General features: G+C 37.5%; 2 protein-coding genes across 2 annotated transcripts in view; one reads left to right on the forward strand and one right to left on the reverse strand.

The window, feature by feature from the left end:
- The window catches only part of LOC107584717 (sodium- and chloride-dependent GABA transporter 1-like), a 33,497-nt gene extending 25,870 nt beyond the window's left edge, over nt 1-7,627 (forward strand). The window contains exons 14-15 of the mRNA XM_016271433.1: nt 3,402-3,569; nt 4,751-7,627. Coding sequence (XP_016126919.1) covers nt 3,402-3,569; nt 4,751-4,855 — 273 coding nt within the window. The 3' untranslated portion in view covers nt 4,856-7,627. The remainder of the gene's footprint in view (nt 1-3,401; nt 3,570-4,750) is intronic.
- A 1,235-nt stretch (nt 7,628-8,862) lies between these two features.
- LOC107584743 (IQ motif and SEC7 domain-containing protein 3-like) overlaps nt 8,863-15,977 on the reverse strand; it is a 176,959-nt gene continuing 169,844 nt past the window's right edge. The window contains exon 15 of the mRNA XM_016271460.1: nt 8,863-11,405. Within this exon, the coding sequence (XP_016126946.1) occupies nt 10,938-11,405 (468 nt within the window). The 3' untranslated portion in view covers nt 8,863-10,937. The remainder of the gene's footprint in view (nt 11,406-15,977) is intronic.

A 15,977-nucleotide genomic window follows, 5' to 3' on the forward strand; every position in this document is an offset into this window, starting at 1 on the left:
CGCGGGAACCCCCCCCCCCCCCCCTTTTTATAATTTATTTGAAGAGTCTAAGTTATTGTTTTTAGTAGTTGACATGATGCCTCAGAGACGATAGAGTTATTGATAGAGCTTGTATTGAACCCACAATATTCCTCTAATGGTGCTACATTTAGCAGCATTGCACCATTATTCTTCTATAGATTTCAGAGCTTAATGATTTTTAATGATTAAAACTAAACAAGTTATAAATTATTCATGTGGTGTTACTTTAGTTTTGTTGTGTTAGGTAGGTGAAAGTAATGCCAAAGATCACAAGAGAACTCAGCACATTAAAATAAGTTCAGTCAGGACCATTCTGTTTGATTGAGATTATTGTCGAGGTCCTGTAGAGGTATTTTGGCGGCAGGCTTTGCTCTGAAGGGTTCAGATTCTGAGCTGTCCACAAGCAAACCTCACTGAGGTTTGAAACCCCTGAAGCCTAATGCAATTACCAGAATTTTTTATAAGCAACAGATATAAAATTCCATGCAGAAGTGATACAGGTCCATAAATAAGACTGGACAATATTAAGCTGCCTCCATAAGGAGGAGTTGGGGATGGAGGGGGGCAATCGCATGTCCGTGCGAAAGACTAAGGCAAGTATGGATGAACTTATATATCTTATTTAATTGTAGTGGGAGGAGTTACAATCACACAAAACGCTAGTTCTAAAATAACTAATTACTGTTAGATACTGTTAAATAACTAACTACTAAACAACTGAAATGGCAATTATTTACTAAATTAAATTGCTCAGACATGATTTGCAACACTTTAATGCTTTTTATTTTACAATTTTTACACTTTTACAGTTTTGTACAGTGGAAGGCTTCATAACTGCTCTAATGGATGAATATCCCACAGTCCTGAGGAAGAGAAAGAAACTGTTCATCCTCATTGTCTGTATTATATCCTTTGTCATTGGTTTCTCCAACATCACCCAGGTAAAGATTACCACCTGAAGACCTTTCTGTTTTATTGTGTAGGACGATTGACTATTTTCTTGAGTTTCTAATAGTAATGTGTGTGTTCTTTGTTTTAGGGTGGCTTATATGTGTTTAAATTGTTTGACTACTATTCGGCCAGTGGAATGTGTCTCCTGTTCCTGGTCTTCTTTGAGACAATCTCCATTTCCTGGTTCTATGGTATATCTCCTATACTATGAACATATATTCGATGTAAATGTGAAGTGAAGTTTCTAAAACTAAACAGCTCAAGCTGACCTTCTTCCAGTTATGTTAAAGAAATAATATTGGTTAAATACAACTTAAATACTTCAACTGTAAGTGCATTATTTTAACTACTGGGTATTGTAACTACATACTGTGTTTACATTTATAAACTATTTTTTCAAGACAAAATTACTTGAAAATCTTTGACACTACTTGAAAACTGGAGGGAGTCATATGGGAATGTTAATATGCTGGGTTCCTGAATCCTGTCTAGTTCCAAGTATGTATTGGAAAAAGGGTTACTGATGGAAGAAGGAGCTCTTACTAGTAGATCTAGCTTGCTTGATCATTGTAGATATCCATCTCTTCTCTCTCTTTAGGCGCAGATAAATTCTATGAAAATATTGAAGATATGATTGGTTATCAGCCTTGTGGCTTTTGGAAATATTGCTGGATTTACTTTACTCCAATAATCTGCTTGGTAAGTACTTCATCTGCAAGCAATGATAATAAACTTAGAGACTATTATGGGCTGTGAACTTAACATGTTATTATTGTAAAAATTAATAAATAAATAATAATAATAATAATAATAATAATAATAATACATCTTTAAAAATAGTTTTCTAAGTTTTCTAATCAATCAATTAAAGGGGTCATTGGATGCAACATGCACGTTTACAAGTTGTTTGAACTGAAATGTGTGTTGGCAGTGTGTGTACACAACCACCCTAAAATGATAAAAATCCACCCAGTGTTTTTTTTTTTCTGCTCAAATCTTTACCCCTTTCTCAAATTGAGTCGATCTCAGATGCCTGTCTGTGTGACGTCACAAAAACAGGCCCCTCCCACGATAGTTTGATTGACAGTAGCGTTTCAGCACAGACTGGACTGGTGTCTTACCTGAAACCCACCCTGAGTGAGCTGTCATCAGTCCGCTATTGTTTCACCGCCGGAGCAGATGTAGACAAGAATGACTCCTAAGCGATTGAGGTGTTCTGTTGTTGGATGTAATAATGAACATAGCAGTCGTCATTTACTCCCGACATCTGAGCCGCTGTAGACGCAGTGGATTACGTTTGTTTTTGAAGGGAATGTGCCCCCGATCTACATAAATGCGCCTATGTTCGCGCAAATCATTCGTGATCCAGCTTCACCTAGAAGAAATGAGTATAAGGTTTTTTGAATGAATCTTTGCAAATCGCCTTTCCTAATAATGTGCTAATTAGCAAGTTTCACGATGAATGCGGCTAAAGTAAACAGTCTCTCTGAGAGCGGCTCGGAAGAGAGGGGTGGGGTCAGCAGAGCTCATTAGCATTTAATGGAAAATGCTACAAAACTGCGCGCTCTGAAAAGAGCTGTTTTTGACTGGGTAAAAAAGGTGTTTTTTACACTACCATTGAGAAGTTTTAACCAAACTATGTTACAGACTTTTTATTAAGACCCTAAAGAATCATATCAACTTGTTGTAAATGGGCATCCCATGACCCCTTTAATAATCAAAATAGCATGCAGTTTGTTTAATATAAAATGTCCTGACAGCCCCAAAGAGACAAAAATGTTTTGTCACTCCTTTTATCCTTTCATTCAACTGCATGAATTGAGTGATTGATTATCCAGTAAATGCCCATATCTTTAAAGTCACTGTAAAACTCAGATAATTGTTTCTAAACACATTACAAATGTTAGAAAATAATTGCTGCAAACACGTTACAAAGACTGTGAACTATCTAGTACTGAATTGTGGAGTAAGACCGTTGAACAGTTTTTCACCATTTCTGTGTTCAGGAATTTTTGGGTGGGCCTGAAAACATGTCTCGGTGATGCACTGGAGCCATTGAGCATGGCCCCTTCCCAAACACTGTAAGAGGTGTGTTCGACTTGAAGCATCGCTTATAGAGAGCTCTCTACTTTGATATTAAGCACTGATTGGTGTGCGCAGCACTGCTTAAAGTCGAACACACCAAATAACTAGAGTGCATTAGCATCAGTGGTTTGCCCACTCAGAATACAGCTTATTTTTTCAAGATTTTGATACCTTATTTTATTTGCTTACCCTTTTTTATTTTTAAATTTGGCTGGGTGGTTAATAATTTTTTTTGTTTTGTGTATGGTGTGACAAACTCTCATGTATTTACACATATTAATATTGCTTTACACAGACTTTAATGAACTGATGTTTGAAGTGACTTCTGTGTTTCCTGTTTGTAGAGTGTTTTCACATTCAGTGCAATAGAAATGACTCCTCTGACACTAGGGAAGTATGTGTACCCGACCTGGGGTCAGGGCATCGGCTGGTTAATGTCCCTCTCTTCCATGATTTTAATACCCGGTTACGTCATCTATATGTTCTTCTCTACCAAAGGCAGCATCCGACAGGCAAGACTGATTTTAATGTTTCTGATCTAACTTTTTTTTTGTCACAGTGTCCTTCCTGCCCTGCTTCCTTCCTTCCATCCTTTTGAATTTCCATACAGCTTCAAAATGTACTTCCTTATAAACTCCCTTTCTACTTCTTTCCGAACCTCCTTCCTTTTGAACTTGCAAACTTCCTTCTTTCCAAACAGGCAAACAAAATTCTGAATTTCAAAATGTATACACTCTTTCTAAACTTGAATAGTTCCTGCATTTTTTTTTCTTTATGAATTTCCAAACACATTTCTGAATATGTCAATGTACTTTCTAATAAACTTACTTCCTCCCTTTCCTCCTTCTTTTTGAAAACTTCTTGCAAACAAACCATTGAAAAGACTGTAAAGTTGTTGCCTTCTTTGCCTTCCTTATAAATCCCCTTCCTTGCCTACTTTCTTCAAAACTTCCTTTCTTCCAAACAAACGAGCCAACATCTTAATTTTCAAATGTATTCCCTTCCTTCTACACTTCATTCCTTCCTTCCTTTCTTCCAAACAAACTTGCAAACAACCCCTTGCAAGTCCTTTTTTTTTCTCGAATTAGCGTAGTTCCTGCCTTCTTTTCTTCTGAGCTTTCAAACATACTTCTGAAGTTCCAAATGTACTTTGTTCCTTATAAAAACCCCTTCCTTCCTACTTCATTCCAAAATTATTTTAAAACTTCCTTCCAAACCAACTTTCATACAAACTTCTGAATATTGAAATGTACTTCCTTCCTTCCTTCCTTCTGAAAGCACTTTCAAACTTGCATGTTTCTTTCCTGAACTTCCTTTGAAATTTTCTTTCTTCCAAAACAAGCTTGCAAACAAATGTCTGAATATTCAAATTTATTTTTCCCTAATAAACTTACCTGTCTTCCTTTCCTCATTCCTTCCAAACAAACATTTGTATAGTTCTTTCTTTCTTTCGCACGTCCAGACAAACTTCTGAAGTTCCACATGTACTTCATTTGTTCTAAACTTGCTTTTTTACAAACTTGCAACCAAACGAAGGTCGGTCCTTTCAAACTTGCATACTTCCTGCCTTCTGAAATAACAAATGTACTCCCAAATGAACTTACTTTCTACTAAACTTCCTTCCCTCTTTCCTCCTTCCTCCTAAACAAAATTGCAAGCAAACTTCCTTCATTGACTATTGTTTTTTCCTCAGCGTTGGCATAAGATGACCAAACCCACTGAGCTCACAACCTCGGAAACCAATGATCCCACACAACAATCCACACAGACATCAAGTACAGATGAAGCTTCTGTCTGAGATCGTACAATGGACATTAAAGACCTCCATTCCATACTTTTTGTCTCTTGGAGAGTCTACAACAGATGGAAGTGGACTATGTTCATGTGCATCTGACTGTTTTTCTCCCATTTTATTTCCGTACATGCCTCTCTGATGTTGCATAATGTAATGTGAGGGGCTGCAGTACTTGTGTCTGTCTTCAGTGGAGAATGCAATTTCAGTGACTGACAATTTCAGTGATCAGTATAAATCTAGATCCAGTCCAGACAGTTGATTGGAAGGTCTACATAACTGTTGCATACCTGTTTTATATGAAATTTCTCACAGTATTTACCTCAAGAGGGTGAGTGAATGCATGTGTTTAGTGGTCTGTTTCTCTTGGTTTCAGCATTATAGTGGCTAATTTTGAAGGCCACGTATGATTGTTCTTGATTGAACTAAATTCACTACAGAAGATTTTAGGTTCAAACTTTGTATTAATGTATAAAATGGGTATATTTTAGAACATTACCATTTCACCATTTTAACATTCAGTATTTATGTTAAAGTCTAGTAAGAACTAAGTGATGCTAATGAACATAATTTAACTATTTCTGAGCAGGCTTGTAAATACATGTTGTTAGTATTATTTAAATATTGACATACACTATAATAGACAATGTTACAGCAGCCAACATATTTAATTTTAAACAAGGCTATGGGAATTAGCACAGTCTGTTCATTCCATTCGACTCTCAATTATTCAGTCAACAAAAAATTAGTCATGACTTTAAAGGCCTGACAGCATATATATTTATGTATCTTCTCTGAACGTCTATATCCAGTGTTACCAAAGCTACAAAGGGGACTTTTATTTTGAGGATGCTATTTGTAGAGATTTTGTGAATTGGTTACAAATTCAATAAAGAAAAAAAAACTGATGCTTCAACATATACACATTAATAGAGCTATATAGATAGATGTCATTCAGCCATGTAGTTTAAAGGTTAGTGATTTGAAAATATTAGTAATTGATAAGAATGTCTTGAGAGGAATGGTCTTACTTTATTCTTGCATACTTTGACAAACACTAACAATCCAGTAGGGCATAGCAGCAGTATAAAAACCAAAAGCAATATGCACAGTGATATTGTATTACTGCCTTCTATTTCAGCAGCTGCTCTGACAGCAAGAAGTAGATACTATAAGTTAGCTGACCTCTGTTAGTGACCTTTGACCTGTGTTGATCCATAGCTCTGCATTAAAGTTGAAAAAGGCTCTTATCATGTGCTGATACAACAAACCACTCATGTCAGTCTGAAAAGGACATCAAATAAATAGCCAGACCACTCATGTAGGTCTGGAATAGACAGAAAACATGTTTATTAACGTGTAAATCTACAATATAGATAGAGTAAAACTCACAGTTGGACTGCCTTTCAAAGACATAATTTGCTAACACACACAATAACTTTCTGTCAAAATTAGTGCTAATAAATGTTGATGTTATACTGCCTTCAAGTTCTTCTGGGAGTTCTGAAATCATAAGTACAATATGATGTGTGTTCAAGTGATTTTGTTCAGAATAAAATGGGCCTTTCAAGATTTTTTTTCTTTTTCTTCTTCCTGTCTTCACTACTCCTACAAAACAAAGGTGAAAGGATGCACATTAGTGTGTAAATGCTGCCTGATCCATGTATTTTATCCATGGCTTTATCTCACATGAATCTCAAAAACTAGCTAAATGAGTCGTATTTTCATCAACAACACATTAACAAGTTTAGCGTACAAACTAATGATGATTACAATATTGTGGTGCCATTCTTTTGCACTCATCTCATAAATATCATCATTCTGACAGGACTTGAAGGCAGCATAACACACCAGTGCAACAGCCCTTCTGCAGGCTAAACCAAGGTTAGTGTTAGCATCGTAGCCTTTGGTTGTGTGAAGGGCTTTAATTCAACACTGTTCTGTTTACTTCTGTTGGGTAAGATCACATCTCATTTGCTAGCCAGGGCACATTCGCTCAAGCATAATAAATTCCTCAAAAACAGGGTCATGCACAATTTATCTGGCTTCCTGTTTCCATCACCTCCACGCCAACTCCCACAGGGGCCAAATGCAAGGCTACGGAAAGAGAAAGACAAAAAGTGAACTCCCGTCACTCCGTATTTCATAGAAAGGAATCTAGCGCTGATTCTTTCACCATTTTTGGAGCTGGTTGTGCAATTCACCTATGTTTATTCTCCAGACTAAGCTGCTGTTGAAATTTTTGATAAAGGAGAATAATAGATCTCTGTGACAGTTGGCTGTTATTCCAAGGCTGAATCTGTAAAATATTCTGTCATAATTTACACACCGTCATGTTGTGTTTGCTATTATTTTGTATGCAGGAGATATTTTGAAGAATATTCACAATGACCTTTCTGATACAATTGTGTAGACACCAACAGAAGCTCATTGGGAAAATGTGCTTCTATGTACAATTAACTGCAGTTTTCAGCTAAAATGAACACCAGTGTCAGTAAAACCCCAACAACTTTCATTCCTTTTCACCAAAATTATTACGGGCACATTATAGACTAAAAAAGACTTATTTGTGTGGTTCTTTGCGCATTTTCTCTACTATGTTAAACACAAGCCACGACATGTTACTCATGTTTGAATACTATCGGTTCACTTTTGAGTACGTTTTTGTGTAGGTGGTACGCAATGCAACAAAATCATTAAACGTTTAGCACCACTCACCAGACATTCCATTTCCAAACTGCAGAAATACAACCAATGTAATGAACATGATTGTGCCAACAGTTTATTACATTGGTTGTAACAGTTTATTACAACCAATGTAATAAACTGTTGGCACAATCATGTTCATCTGTTTTGGAGAAAATTGAACATGCTGGACATTTTACTTTAAAAGTTACATGAAACGCCCAAAGACGCAACATAGCATAATTTTCCAGAAATGTGGTCACATGTACATTTTCCCAATTAGCCTGGATTGATGAAAACGGAAATAAAGTCACAATTATTGAGAGATATAAAGTAACAACTGTGTGACAAAGTCACAGTTACATTTTATTTTTTTGTTGTAATTATTATTCTGACACAACAACAGGGTTTGATATGAACAAAATTAAATAATGACAGAATTTCCATTTTGGAATGACCTAAAACTAAAATGACCTTTAACTAAAAGAATGCACTATTCATTCATTGAGAATTAATTGGAGCAGATATTAAGAAGAGGGGACAATTTGCTGATGTCCAGGTTGTGCAATAAACTCATGTGTTTAGTTTCACACCAATATATAGTATATGAAAGATCTGGTGATCGTCATCCCAATTCATCCCTATACATGGAATTAAAGACACAATGAGAAGAGGAAATGAAGATCAGATTGGGAGCTCCAAACAGCAGCAATATAATTATGAAACAAACACACAATCATATAAGAAAACAGAGGAAATAGGACACACAGCTACCTATAACACATCAATGGTGTTACAATAAATAATACAGCTTAAAGTCAACATGAAATCCAGTTAATACACATTCCTGGCTTTTGTGCCTCTGAAATGACTTTCTTTTCCCCAGATAATATCACCACGGTTGCAAGGGGCAACAGCCAAATAGCTATCGAGGGTGAATTTCACCTTTAGCCTCCATGTCCCTTGGAGTGCTGGCAAACCCAAATTTATGTCTGGCTTCATTATTCCATTCACTTTTCATGATCCAATCCAATTTTTCGTCCTGGATTTTTCTTTAAATATTATTTTTCACTTTACACATCTTTAACACATCACATTGTGGAAGCAAAACAGGTGGTGAATTATGCTTCATGTTGACTTTAAATGTTTATGTTGATGACAACCTTTATCAGAAATGGTGGGTAGTTAACATGTATCGGTGCTAATTCATTTCTGCTTTATATGCTGATATATGATAGCTACATACAAGCAAAACAAAAATAAACCATTGATCGTTTTCCATTCGGCTGATAAAATCAGATCAAGCCAGACAAACATTCAGGCTAAAGTGTTTTGTGCCAACAATGTGCATCTCAGTTGATGTTTCAAGTGTCACTCAAGTCTCTCGAAAAGCTTCAGACAAGAGTTTTAGGAGTCAAACGGCAGAGATAGGTTTGATGGTGCTGAAGGGTGTCTCTTGGGCGCTTTATATAGCTGCGAATATTGATGAAGGAATAACACTATGAGACCATGTTACATTGTCTGAGTCATGTGATGACAGTGACGTAACATTCTGTCAGACAAACAGACATTGTCCAAAGATGGTTGCTGGGATCAAATGGCCTTTTCACAAGGGCCTTATATGTTCCAAGTTGCTACATAAAGTTCAAGTACAAGCATTAAAAGATCTCCATCTTCTTTCAGGTACTCTCTGAAATTCCTGAGCATGAGAACTATAGCCATTCGCTGGCTGTGATTGGCTCTTTTTTCCGTCATTGAGCCGTGATACGTTGCCACACATAAAAGGTCCTTTCACATGACTCGTGTCAGGGCTTTAACACAACCCTCTATGAACTTTGACCTTCAAAGGCAAAAGCATTTTTTACGAAGTTGCTAGGTAGTAAATACGCAGTGAAAGCCAACGGAAGAGGTAACACATATTTGAGCTTTAAACAGGATAAAAGTCCCACTGTTTGCACCGCTACATCATAGAAACATTGCTGGCACTTCAGAAATTCCGCTACACAGTTAGCACAATGCCGATATTTCAGCAACAAAAACCTCGCATTCACAAACCACCCAAAATCCAGTTTAAATGCACACTAAATGTGCTGGTCAAGTGCCATGTGCATTTAAATTAATTAAATTGTGTTTGTCTCATGTTCATGCTATTTGCTTGCAACTCTACATTTTTTAGAGATCACGGCAGCCATGCATTTTCAAATAATGATCAAACGATGGAGAAGAGTTGACTTCAGTCAACTGAAGTCAAGCCACTGGATCACAGTGGTGAAGCAACACTGTACTGTCCTAATAAAGCATACCATATTGTGGAAGTCTGCTGGAATTAATGTATCAGGTACTAAAACAATAAAGAAAGCACATGCAAATAAATAGTGCTATATTTGGACACCAATAGCAAATTATGTTATCTTGTAGAACATTTCTTGTTTTCATTTTTGCATTGGCACTGCTCACATGATAAGCCATGATAAGTCTGCTAATCGTTGGTTATGTTTAAAAAGATCAGAAGCCGATCAAAACTGAAATCATCCTAATTTTGCTAGGCGCATTGCAGTATTTGACTTGAATGTTGACACAAGTCATGTGAAAGAACCTTAATACTTTCTACATTCTCAATTTACACACATATATCAGTTAAAAGGAGTGACATAAAAGACATTTTCAAAGACAGGTGATAATTAGGAAGTAATTCACATTTCACAGGAATACAACATCACCACATAAGAAGTGGGGGATGAAACATTTTGTGGCTAATGGTATCATTTATAAGTTTTTTTTTTCTTCTTCTTTTTTTTAACGTCTGTCTACATAGAGGGAATCTAAATGATCGTTGATTTAAGCATATGTTTGCTCTAGCCCTAAGCGTTCAACAGTGCAAAAAGTCCATGGAGGAGGGAGTCCTCATTTTGGCACATATATCATTTTCCAGTCGAAAGCATACACACACACTAAATAGACTCATCAGTAGGATAATAAAAGCCAAAAAGGGTGATTTTACACATAAAACCAGCTCCTGCACAAAAACAAGTGTCGGTGGAATTGAAACCAATGTTGTCGGGTGTCACATTATTTCGTGAAATCATTTTGTTTATAACAAAATGCACCAGAGAAATCCTGTCAAGAACAAGTACTCAACGATATAACCTCAGAGCACGTCCAGAAAGACGAGAACTGTTATATAAATTTGATAAAACTACATAACGTTTCAAAATACACAGCAATTAGGTAAATCGTATTTTCGTATTGGTTGTTTCACATATCTGCAAAGTCAATAAATTCTTACCTTAAATATATGCATATTAATAAAGTTTTTTCATTATATTTCTTTCATGTATATACATATGTAGATAAATACTGTCAAAAGTGCGCCTGGAGTGTTTTATAGTTATTGGTTTGAACTCTATATAAGGCTACGAGAGCCACTTGGGGTTCTCTGCAGTGCAAGGCGGGGATCTGGGGGTATATACTGGTGAGGGTGATTATATGGTGGTGGCGGTGGAGGCAAAGGCGGTTGTGAGCCATCGTTCCCCCCATGGTTGACTCCGTCATCAGGTGAGTGCACTGGTGTGGAGACGACAGACTGGATGAGCTGGTGATGAGTGGGGCTCTGGCTAAGGAACGCCTCCATGCGTCCGTGACTGCCTTTGTCCAAGACGATGACCTTGACGATTTGCTGGCACTGGATGAGCGTGTCGGGTCGTATCTCGGCCAGGGCCATGGGCTGGTAGGAGTGTGAGGGTGTGGGGCTGGCGCATTGCAACGGAGGCTGCTGGAAGAGCTCTCTCTGGTGGTTGAGAAGGGCATTGCGCTCAGGGCTCTGAGGTGCCACGTTGAGCTGGTACGTCTGAAGCCTGTTGTGAATTGACACCTAGTTTAGAAAACAGTCAGAGATAGCATCATATGTTATAAGACTGTTCTCCTTCTACGGCCATCAGCCCTCCGGTGAACACACATCACAATAGACATGCGCAAAGTGTTACGTGTGGACATGGCACAAGGGGTTTGCTTGGTGTCTTGCGACTCGGACAGAGGGTGGGAAGCTGGAATCGGGTTGCAGATGTGGAGGGTTTTGGGGACCGTGTGTTTGTGTATTTAAAGTGTGTGGTGGTTACACAGGACACTGAGGGCCCCTGTGTCTCCCTTGGAAACCACTAGAGCATTATGGGAATAGAGAATGAACAACACTTCAGGAAAGAAGGGGGACAAGAAAGGGTGGGACAGGTTAAACAATGGGAAGGGGGTAATTGGACAACTACAGACAGCACACATCCGAATGCATGCCATCAATATTTCTCATACTTAAGGTTCGGGACTTAAATAGGAGTTTGCCTGGATTTGCAAACAATTCTCTCTCACTCTTCCTATTTGTCTACTGGGCTCTAATAAAGGCATGTATTCACAATTATCTGTAGGATACTTCCACTGCCCCTGGGATTGATGACTTTGAGGAGTGATGAACATACAGTAGTTCATAGTTCAAAGTGAATTAATCTAGCTTGGTCTCAGGATAGATACTGGCTCTTGAGGGTTGGCTTGATGGCTAAAGTGAGGGCACTTGCCTCTGAATTAGTCTTCTTGACTGTTAGACACATTTACTGACAGTGCACCACTTTGTCTGAGAACAGAGGCTGTGGAGGTAAAAAAAAAAAAAAAGGAAAAAAAAAGGAAAACTATTATTTTTCTCGACAGGGAAATATATATATCTTTTTTTTTTTTTTACAATAATTAATAAGTTATCTACTATGAGTTCTGAGGTTGTTAATCCTAAAGCGAGGAGACAGTTGCATATGCATTTGTAGGAGTTTCCCTTTCAGAAGCAAAATGTATGGTTTAAATAAATCATGCAATGTACTTTTGTACTTACTAAGATTTGTGGCTGTCAATTTACTGGTATTTGCAAAAAAAAATGTAATGCCCAAAAAAAGCTTGTATGTCTTAACCCATTTTGCGCCTTTGTTGTTGATAAATTACCGCACTTGATTATCATCTCTGCTTGTTTGCGACTCTATGCTAATTTGTGCTGCTTATAGTAGATTGTGTTAGTCATTATGGAAATGATCTGGCTGCGCCTGTATGCTTTAATGTGCACATTGTCAGTAGATTGACCGCAAAACTTTCCATTCCCATTTCCATTTTTCACTTTATGAAAAAAAAAAAATCTTTTTTTTTCAAAACGAATAACTCAATTTACATACTGTTCATCTTACTGTAATTAATAAACATGAATAAACCATTGCACTCATTTAAATTGAAGCTATTGTTATCCTTTTCAGTGTTTTAATACATTTTTTGAATAGATTATCATATATCAAGTGCAATTTCCTTTTATCAAATGTTATAATTTGCCAATTGTTGGTTGAAGCTTTCAACATTTCAAACGTATTTGAGGATTCCATAAAGCCCTGAAAACCACTAAGATATTAACATTAAATAAATATTTTATGTACATTCAGAAAAGAATATGAAAATATATGCATAACATTTTCATGACAATACTTGAGGGTATGATTAGTTCAGGATTATGTAATGTTATATGATAAAATGTTATTTTCAGTCAGTTATAATGCAACTGTCATTGCACAAACATTTGGGCATATTCCAAATGTGACATATGAATATATGTCAAGAATATATGAATATTAGAATATAGGTAAAGCTTTTTTTTAAGTGCAAAAACCTGAAAAATGCCATATACTGCAAACTGCTGTTAAATTATGAAATATGAATGCATTCTATATAAAAGTGACTATGCTGAAGCTCAACAACCCTCCAACACGCTTGCCATATCTTTTCTCTTTCTTCTCAATGTTTGTGTCCATCTTAGCACACTTTTCAGGTCATATCCATCTCAGCCTTACATCCACTGTCTAGCTAACATGTGCCAATCACTGCCATGCATAACAGCTAAAACATGTTTTAAAATTTATTACGCCAATATTGCCGTGTTTAAACTGGCAGGTGGCTCAACTAGTCTGTAGCAGTTGGACACCTTGTTTCTCTTTCTCTTTCCCTCTCTCCTCCAGGATATGGCTGGCGTTTCCCCTGACCCCTCTGCTGCCTGCGATGTGTTCTGACAGTTCATGTCCTTCAGGGGTTCACAGGGTGCTGACAGTTACATGTGGCATGATTAAGGTGAGGGTTTTCAGTGCCAGACAGGAAGTCGCTGCCACTCTGATCATGTTCAGGCTAATAACAGCCCAATAAAGCGCTACATCTAATGCTAGCAGAAATGGAAATATGCCTGTTAAACAGAACATGCAGACAGGGCTGGTGGATTTAGAACTTTTTTTTTTTATAACACTTTATTTAAACAGCCAATTCTCACTATTAACGAGTTGCTTAAAAAGCACATATTAAAGGGGTCATATGATGTTGCTAAAAAGAACATTATTTTGTGTATTTGGTGTAATGAAATGTTTATGCGGTTTAAGGTTAACAAAAACATTATTTTCCACATACTGTACATTATTGTTTCTCCTCTATGCCCCGCCTTTTTGAAACGCGTCAATTTTTACAAAGCTCATCGGTCTGAAAAAGCGAGGTGTGCTGTGATTGGCCAGCTATCCAGTGCGTTGTGATTGGCCGAATACCTCAAGCGTGTGACGGAAATGTTACGCTCCTACTATACTGTGGTGCCCTGTCCGGCCGGAGCGACAGACACATAAACATTAAAACCCATTATAAACGAGGCATTTGTTGCATCCAGTGGGGACATAATTACGGATTATAATGACTTATACTGTCTTTTTACGTGTTGCGTTGCATCGCGCCGCGTAAACATAAAACCATGTCTGCATTTGTGATCAGAGAAATGACAAACAACAAGCGCTACTCTACACTGCTCAAAACTCACGTTTGAATCATCAGTGGCAAATTCTTTAAATATTTAAACGTACTTATAGTCTGTGAGTCAGAACAGCCGGCATTGTAGTCTACTCTACCAGGATCAGGAAACAGTCCTCCATAAAATGCGCTGCACACATCTGAATATTTGGGTTGAACTGTTCTGGAGCAGTGTTGTAAATACAATTTAACCACTGATTTCTAGTTCTGTCCTTTTTTGGAAGGCCAAACAAAGTAGTTTCACTTTCATAACCAAACACACAGCATCACACACAGCGGGCTAGAGTGAGCGGCGGCCGGGGGGTAGCATGAGGAACGGCCAGTGGGCTTGAGAGAGCGGATTTGACGAAGGAGCGGCCGGCGGCCTTGCGGCAACCACATGTGACAACCCCGGGGTGGACTCCGCTTCGTCCACGGTGAAAGCCGATCCGGTGATCCACAGCACGAAGTTGATGTATTTCCTCAGCGACCAGCACGGATCAGCTCCAGGCATGACGAAGCGGATATCGTCCTCTTTTGGAAGACCAAACAAAGTAGTTTCGCTGGGGGTTGTGGCAACAACAATACTACAGCGAGAATAAAAGTTACGCCTTCTTTCTTTGCGTGAACATTTGGGCGGCGGTATGCAAATCTTCCCACATCATGACATAGACATGTGGGGGCGTGTTAGAACGAGGCGTTTTAGGTAGGCGTGGTTGACTTTTAACTTTTATAAAGAATATCTCTTTGGATTTGACTTTAGTCTTTGCAACTTTACAGATCATCTTTTATACACCAAGAGCTTGTAACACTCCAAAGAGAAAGGAAAAATTGAAATCGCATCATATGACCCCTTTAATGCCTTTAATAATAATAATAATAATAATGTTTGTACAGTATGTAGTATACATTTTCCTAAATAATAATAATAATTGTTTTTCTGATGAAGTGATGAAACTAGATAGATAGATACGTTTTTTCAAGTTGAAATAGTTTTCAAGTTTTCATTTAATATTTATATTTGACTTTATTTCAGCTTCATTCCAATTTACAAAAAATATTATTAACAGATTTAGTTATCAATAACAATGCTGTTTGGTGTCTTTACTAAGACAAACGCTGTCAGAAAACATCCATTAGTGACAGATCTTTCATTTACTTGGCACTATTTTAATCTTTTTGGTCTGCTTTCTTTCTTTCTTTCTTTCTTTCTTTCTTTCTTTCTGAATGTCTGTCCATTTACTTTACTTTACTTTAAATTGTACTGATTCCTAATAAAAAAGTTCAACAACCAATTTGGCTCCCTTTCATTTACAGGTCTATAGCAATTTGCTACTTTCTGAGTGTCAGTTTTGAACTCTCAATACTGAAATATCTGTGTAAGCATTCCCACAACTTCCATTTGACACTGCATGAGCTCTATTTAGGTTCTAAGACTTGTGGGCATGAAATGAAAGCTGTCATGTCTCACACAGAAGCAAGTGCATCTGTTTGAATAAAGTGCACCGACCCAGTGCCTGTTTGCCATTGTGTCCTTGAATTCCCTCAGGAGCTGTTACCTCATGATGCTAATCGCACGGCCCTCTGGGTAATGTATTTTATGTAGGGTTTGTCTTTA

The sequence above is a fragment of the Sinocyclocheilus grahami genome, unplaced genomic scaffold (genome assembly GCF_001515645.1).
Source record: "Sinocyclocheilus grahami isolate Dianchi unplaced genomic scaffold, SAMN03320097.WGS_v1.1 scaffold62.1, whole genome shotgun sequence".
Taxonomy (NCBI): domain Eukaryota; kingdom Metazoa; phylum Chordata; class Actinopteri; order Cypriniformes; family Cyprinidae; genus Sinocyclocheilus; species Sinocyclocheilus grahami.